The sequence below is a fragment of the Strix aluco genome, chromosome 12 (genome assembly GCF_031877795.1).
Source record: "Strix aluco isolate bStrAlu1 chromosome 12, bStrAlu1.hap1, whole genome shotgun sequence".
NCBI classification, from domain to species: Eukaryota; Metazoa; Chordata; class Aves; order Strigiformes; family Strigidae; genus Strix; species Strix aluco.
The window spans coordinates 15,019,403-15,026,998 of NC_133942.1; the positions used below are offsets into that span (position 1 = coordinate 15,019,403).

General features: G+C 42.4%; 1 protein-coding gene across 2 annotated transcripts in view; it reads left to right on the forward strand.

The window, feature by feature from the left end:
• The window catches only part of CERS3 (ceramide synthase 3), a 51,532-nt gene extending 44,829 nt beyond the window's left edge, over positions 1-6,703 (forward strand). For both annotated transcript variants that reach the window (XM_074836968.1, XM_074836969.1), the window contains exon 11: positions 3,008-6,703. In XM_074836968.1, the coding sequence (XP_074693069.1) occupies positions 3,008-3,139 (132 nt within the window). In that variant the 3' untranslated portion in view covers positions 3,140-6,703. The remainder of the gene's footprint in view (positions 1-3,007) is intronic.
• Positions 6,704-7,596: the final 893 nt, after the last annotated feature.

A 7,596-nucleotide genomic window follows, 5' to 3' on the forward strand; every position in this document is an offset into this window, starting at 1 on the left:
ATAGAGTGCCTTTAATCAGAGCATCCAGCTTGACAGCATTAAACCTGGGAAGCAAATCCTATCCGAGCTTCCAGTTCCATGCGGGAAATGCCAGCTCATTCCTACAGGAAACAGGAATCAATGTCACGTATCAGCCAGCATTCAAAGCAAAGCAGACTGCCAGCTATTCTTAAGCATATGCTTGAGTACCAGCAGCCTCTGTGGACCACAATGAGGTACTCGAAATATGCTCTCCTGAACTTTACTGACTCAAATCTATTCACAATGAGCACAAACCATTCCTCCTCTGTCACTCCCCACGTTTGCAGCCTCAGCCAGACTGCTCGGGCAGATGAGAGTACTTCCAGTGAGGCTAGCAGATTCTGCATCAGACACTGTACTTTGGTTTAGTTTGTGGGTGGTTTTTTTTTCCCTGAAACATTACTGGCAGAAAAAAAAAAGTAACAAACCTCCCCCCACACCCTCAACATTTGTCTTTTACTGCAAATACAAATTGCAAAACTACCAGGAGTGAGAGAGGTGATCTGAAAGAGGCAGAACCTCATAAATTGTTTGTGGGGGAAAGGCTGTCTTTCCTTTTCTCTAACTGATGGCATGCCAAGTTTATTTTACAGTATTTACAGGAAGATTTGTTTGTTTTGATACCCTTTGTATGTTGTTAGGGAAAAGGCAAAAGAAAATCTCCAGGAATTTTATAGTTTCTGATGAGACAGAGTTTAGGCTTTAATTTTCTTTCTAGTCCTATACATTTTACTAGAAGTGTAATGTATAAAGGGATATGAGATTGCAGTTGGATGAGTTATTACTGAGCTGTCATTTATTTTCTTTATATGAATTTGGTGCTTAAGAAAGACCTCAGACCAGCAGGCTAAGAAAGTGAAACTGTTAGTTCATTCTGAGAGCAGATACAGGGTGGGAAGGAACAACACTGGTTTCTCCTTTTTTGCATCTCATCTCTGACCTTGGCACATCACTCCAGGAGCAGGAGGAACGTGCAGTCTCTGGCTGTTTAGCTGAGGTTCAGACAGATGACAAGGAGAACAAACTTATCTGTGACAGAGTGTCCCTGGTGTGGCTGTACAGGCAGCAGGTTGTCTGCGCAAGGGCTAACGTGCCTGCCAGCTCCAGCACGCAGCCGGAGGCAATGCACTCAGGAAGAGAAGCCTCAGGTCTCCCTCAGCAGACAGTCCTGCAGGCCAAACACCCCCACGTTACACAAAGACACCCGCAGTCCTCAATACTTGACCGTTGACACCAACAATGATCTGGCTGTTAAATTTTGGGATTTCCCATTAACAAGGTAGATACCCTGGTTCTAATGGGTAAAGGACTGCCACAGGGTGAGGGCCCAGGTTTTGATCCTCAGCTACAGGAAAACTCCTGTTTTTAAGTGGTCTATTAAATCACAAGATGCTGGAGAGGGAACAACTATTGCCCCATCTCTTCCAACGCAAGAACTAGAGTGTATCGGGTGAGTCTATTGGGTCTACCAGGCACCTTCCAAGTAACTGGAGAAACAACCAGTGGCCACTGCTAACCACACAGGAAACTGCTGGAGGTGGAGAGTTTCTTAGGTGCTTGCTTTGATCTCATTTCCATTCTCAGTCATCTCTTAGGCAGGAAAAAGTGTTTACTTGATTTAAAGCATCTTTAACTAGAGCATCCTACCCTGAGTTGGCAGAGCAGGTCATCAGTTGGTATGGAAAGTCCTTCCAGGGAGGCAGGTACTGCTCTTGTAAGCTTGTTGTGCTGAAAGGGAAATAGAGGTGTTTGGTTATAATTCCAAAGCCTTGATTGTTTGAACCAACCTTCTGAACACACTGTAGGGTCTTGGGTTATGGCAGGAATTGAGAAATAAGGGACTAATGGCGTATTTTATGTGCTATGACAAATTGTCTTAACCTCTCCCTGACCTTTGCTGTGAAATACTGGGTAGACACAATGTCTTTTCTCTGTGTGGAGGAAACATTCATTAGCAAGTGTCATGTTTGACTGTCTGGGGATGAAGCATGATTGCCAAATGTTAGAAGCTGTTCCTATAGAGCTGGGAAGGGATTTTCGTAAGGGCAGACTGTCTCGCTGACCCCCTTTCATCCCGGCTAATGGAGCAGCCATCCCTTCCTTCCTGGCAATCCCTGTAGCAGGATGATATCCCCAAGACGTATATGATAGCTGCATAGACGTGGCCTCCCCTTTGCAGATGTTGACGTGACATATACGCTGTCAAGCAGGGAAGAATATTTTAGGGTCAGTAAGTCTCTTTAAGCAAAGTTAATACCAGGAGATGCTGGCACAACTAGTCACTGTTTAGTTTACACCTGTCAAAAGCAGGCAGCCTCTCAACTCCTATGTTTGGGCGAACGTATCCATCACATTTAGCTTTTATACAATGTTCTTTTCATCTTCCCTGCACTTCACAATTGTTAATTAATCCCGCAGCACCCAGGGATTACTAGTAACACTTTACAAGGGAAAGCAGAAACAAGCAAGAGGAGGTCAAATGACTGGGCCAAGCTCATGGAAGAAATTTTGTTTAAACATAAGGTTCTGCAAGTTAACTGGTCTGTCCTTGGATGTCAGCCTCCATTTCAGGGGGAGGGGGTGTTTGGGGAGGACAGTTTTGAGATTGTCTAGTGTATTTAGAGCTCCCCTTTCATTTCTTCCCTTTAGCACTTTTTTTTTTTTTGCTGAGGCATATGCAGGACAGAAGAGTTTTGTCTTCAGAGGGTGATGGGGAATTTCCAAGAAGGGAGAATGTCTCATGTTCGGGAACTTTTATGCACCATTTTTTCATTTTGCAATTACAAATGGGGGCACCTGCCTAATGAAATTAATGGGTTCTTTTTTCAAAGTCATTGCAAAGATCCAGATACCCAGTTCGCTTTAAAAATAAAAGACTTGCTTGTCTGGCACCCGCAGGCCTTTTTGAAAGATCTGCACTGATAATAGCAATCCAGTAACTTATCTGCAAGTGTAGAATGTGCCCACAGTGCTTTCTTCTCCCTAGGACTTGAAAGATGAACGAAGCGATGAAGAGGAAGAAGATTCTGTTACAGATAATGAAGAGGAGTCCACAAAGAATGGCAACAAGAACGGCTGTGGGCCAAGCAAACATCTCCTAAACAGCAGTCACCACTAGCTCCCTCCTGCCTCACCTCCTGCAGTAATTTCTGCTCTGTTTTTAACACAACCTACAGGATAGAATTTAAGTCAAAAGGCTTATGAGAGACTGTGATTGATTTATTGTTGGCTACTGGACCTGGAAAAAAGCCCAGTTCAGAAGGGAGGGAAAAATTTAATAACATGACAAAATGTGTTAATGACCCACTTTCTGAATCGTTGCGAAGTGTTTGGAAAGACGTTTGGGCACACTGACTGACGGTGCTCAACCAGGTCAGAGCTCAAGAGCATCAGATCATTTAGCGTCCCATTGATTTTAATGTTGTTTTTCAATCTGATGTAAGATATATTTCACCAAGCAGTTTAATTCACAGATGTTTTGTGGTAGGTAGGTAGTATGAACTCCATTAGGAACCAGAAGTACTCAATGTGGGAAAAATTTGACAGTGGTGTACAGTGACTGGCATTTTAATCTTTACTTTTCAGTTTAAACCCTCATCAAAATGGCTATTTTTGTGAGTTAGATTTCATTTCCTGGAGGCTAACATGGAGGAAGTCAAGTTACTTGCCTGTGAAGAGCTGGCTTCACTGCAGAAATAGAGTCTTACTCCAAAATATGCTGTATCATAGATAGCTCAAATATTGTATTCTAAGATTTACCTGTCAAGGAAGTCACTGTTAAAACAGCAAAACTCAGCCCCGATTCTCCATTGAGCTCCAGGTTTCACCAATGTCTTTCATCTCAGTCATTTTGGCCCAGTGTTAGAACAGAAGGTGCAGCGGGGAGGGAAGACAATGAATGAAATTTGGGCCTTCTCACAGGTTCTTTTGCACTTATTTGCTTTCAAAACTGCTGAACACCCCTTGTTCCTGACATATCTACAGCCTGGAAGATTAAAAATAAATCTCATCCATTCCCTTCTTACGAGCCTCTCATGCAGTGGCGTTGGATCGGTGTCTTCTCAGGAGCTCGCCTGCTAAATTCTGTTCTGTGGTTCCTGTGTGTTCACTGCATGTATCTGGGCCTTGGGGGAGCAAGGGACCCGCAAGGAATGTCACATTGTGGGTGCTGTGTATTTATTTGACATCAGGATCTGTATTTCCATCTCTGCTTTTTTCAAAAATTGGGAATCACATCGGCTAGAGCCAAACTTGGATGTGAGTACGTGACTTGGGCCACATACCGTTGTTTATGCTGTAAGAAGTGGAGGAACAGTGGATGTTTTATCAGCTCCTCTAACCAAAAGTGCCTCTACCCTAAGCTTGCACGTCTGTTCTAACGCTAGCCAGAGTGCAGCAGCATTTTAGTCCCGGGGCTTTCCAAGGAGAGCCTGGGCCTTTTAAACAGGGTGGTTCCAGTCTCATTTCCAGATGCATTAGCTCACAAGGTCATAAATGATTTGTGTCATGAGTTTTAGAGGTGAGAGGCTCTCCGTGTGGTTCTACAGTAGCTGAGATCATCTGGTGAACTAAATCCAGTAGCTTGCTAGAGACCAGGGGGACCACTGCTAGAACAGCCTCAGTGCAGAGCTTTTGGTTCGAAAGGCTCTTTTCCCCTTAAGGCTGCTCGGGCAGGAACTTGGTGACCTACGGGAAGCACCATATGACTGACTTGTTTTCTCAAGATTTCCTTAGCAAAGGAGGATGTAATTCAGTGACTGAAGCATTTGAAAGAATGGGAAATGTTTGAGATCTCAGATATGAAGAAAGAAGTGTTTTCTGTGCAGTTACAAGAAACTGTAGGAGTACTTTGTTATAGAGGCTGGTAGTGTGGAAATATCCATGTATGATCCATTGAACTAGGCTGTGTTTCATTTTTTACTTATATTTTGGACCATGTAATACCCCAAATGTTCATGTTTTACCACAAAGAGAATTACACTGAGGAAGGAGTATGGCGTTACAGCTTCTGTGAAGGATGGGAAATGTGCAGTAGTGGAATGGGGCTCCTGAAGCCGTGGTTGTGGTTCAGTAGCGCTGCTCGGGCTGAGCGGGCAGGATTCCCTCAGCAGTTGTTGTACAGCGGTGTGCTTCCTTACGTCGCTGTGGAGAATACCTTAAATACTGCCGGGTGGGTTTATTGGAAGTGTAAGTACTTATTACATCATCTAAAGCAACTGGTGAGTTTGGCAGGGTCACAGTTGCTTATCGGAGCCTGTTTATTGCCTACATGAAAAGAACTGGCCTTTCCTCACAAAATGTAGAAACCCGACGTCTTGGAGGCTTTACACTCCCTTTGAGAGCAGTGGAGACAACGATGCTTTCTACAAGACATAACAGGGTTTTGGGAGATGTCCAGGGTATTATCATTTAATTTCGGTGCCAGAAAGCTTTCCTGCTATGACTAGGAAAGGAATTCAGGAAAGGAAACACGAAGAACGATGTTGTCACAGGAGTGAGCCTCTGAACAACTACTGAGTTTTAAACTGGAATTTATAGTCTCTTTGAGGCCAAATCTTGCCCTTCCTACTTGCAGAAGTCTCCCACTGAAGCCAATTAACTCTACTGGAGTTCTGCCTAGCAAAAATTTTGGATTGCAGTTATCCAACCTAATTACAAGACCTGTTGTTTTAAATCGATGTGAAACTAGGGTCTTAAAGGAAGAGTAAAAGGTAGATAAATACATTCAAACATAAAATGTTGAGGCAAATTTTGGGTGAGTACAGAAGAATATGGATGAAAATAATGTCCTGAAGGTGAAGATTAAGTCTAAGCACAGTAAATAACCAAATAACTCCATGCCATTGCAGTTAGGGGTATGGACAGAAGGAAGGCTGTGGAAGGCCCTTCCGGGGTTACTGTCATGGCCAACCAAAGTGATGAGACCTAAAAATTCTGAATGTAAACCACGAGGTGCTGGGGATAAACACCCACAGCACAGAAGGAAGTGGGAACAGACTGTCACAGTGGGCCTGGACACAGGTCCTGTGTTAACATCAGATTTGTCATTCCTGAAGTTACATGCATTTCATTTTCCACTTTTTACTGACAGAAACTCAGCAACAAGCTGAGGTCACAGGGAACACAATTCCTGCTAAAGAAACCAATGTCATGGTGCTTCAGGATTTTCAGTCTTAACTTTTTTTTAATCTTATTGTGAAAAGAGTCTTAAAATGCCAGTGCAGAACAATTGTAGATCATGTATATGAGCACAGATGATAGACTGCAATATGTTATTTTTACCATTTCACAAAATGGGTCCCAGTTTATCGATTTGACACTGGCTTTGCTATGTCACTTTGACCATGCCAAAATATTTATGGTAGAATTATAGACCAAAAATGAAATCTTAGTCCATTAGACTCAGCAGATACTCTTCTGTTCCATTTAATTTCTCTGAATTTTGTTCATGTTCATTTCTCTGAATTCCTGTCCATGTATACTATGCTGCCTCCATACTTGTTTACTACAGAGATGTACCAGTCTAATCTGGATTTGTTTTACAGATCTCCTTTACTCCACAGAACTCATTTTGTCAATGTGTATTATTCAGTATAATTATCTTTTTTTGTTCTTAATGCCACTGAATTTGTCTGGTCAGTTATACTACAGGCTATAAATAAATATTTTTTAAAAACAGGTATCTATGTAACGATTTCCTTGTTTTCCCCACCTTGCAGTGTCCTCCTCTCCACTTTCCATTCCTTACCAGCTTTTCAGTGAGGGCCCATTCAGGAACCAAGTCCTTATTCTTCCAAGTTTTTCCCTTTCCTGGAAAAGGCTGGATGACCCACACCCCTCTTAAGAGGTAACAGCGATTGCTGTAAAGAAACTTGTGTTTTCCTGGGCAATTCATGACTGGAGAGGAAGCAAAATGAATGGGTGCATCATCCATCATTTGCATTCAAGATTTATTTATGCTTTGTCTAAAGTACTTGAAAGTGGTCCTATGTACCCTAGGAATTACTCAGTCTAGAATGCCAATGTGTTTTTGTATCTTTACTCAGCTGGTTTTTGTTGTGCATATTAGGGCTGTTTATGAAGTTACATGTATTTGGGGAGTGTTAGACTAATATGCAAATACAGAGATAATTCTTTTTTTCCCAGAAGTGCTTATGTTTAAACATTGGCTGAGGTGCTGTCGCCCAGTTAGATTGCTGTGGGATTACTACCAGAACGCCTCATCATAAGCACACTTGAGACAACTCAGACATGGATCTTAAACTGGCAAAAGCAGGAAAGCTCCACTGAAAACAAGGAAACTGTGCTGATTTGTATTAGCTGAAAAGCTGTTCCATATTTCTTATTCTTTCCATTTCTGCCTCCCTAGTTGGGAAGATCACAGAGGTTCTGACTTACCATATCTTCCCATGGGCAAACAAACATAAGGGAAGGTGTTTCAGCCCAAATAATGAACTGTAGCAGAATACTTCGGTTTTATTATCTGAATTCATTTTTTAAGCTTATGAGTAAGAATAAAGTAGATGGAAAACAAATCGAACAGGGATATGTGAGTTTTGGCTACAAACAACTTGC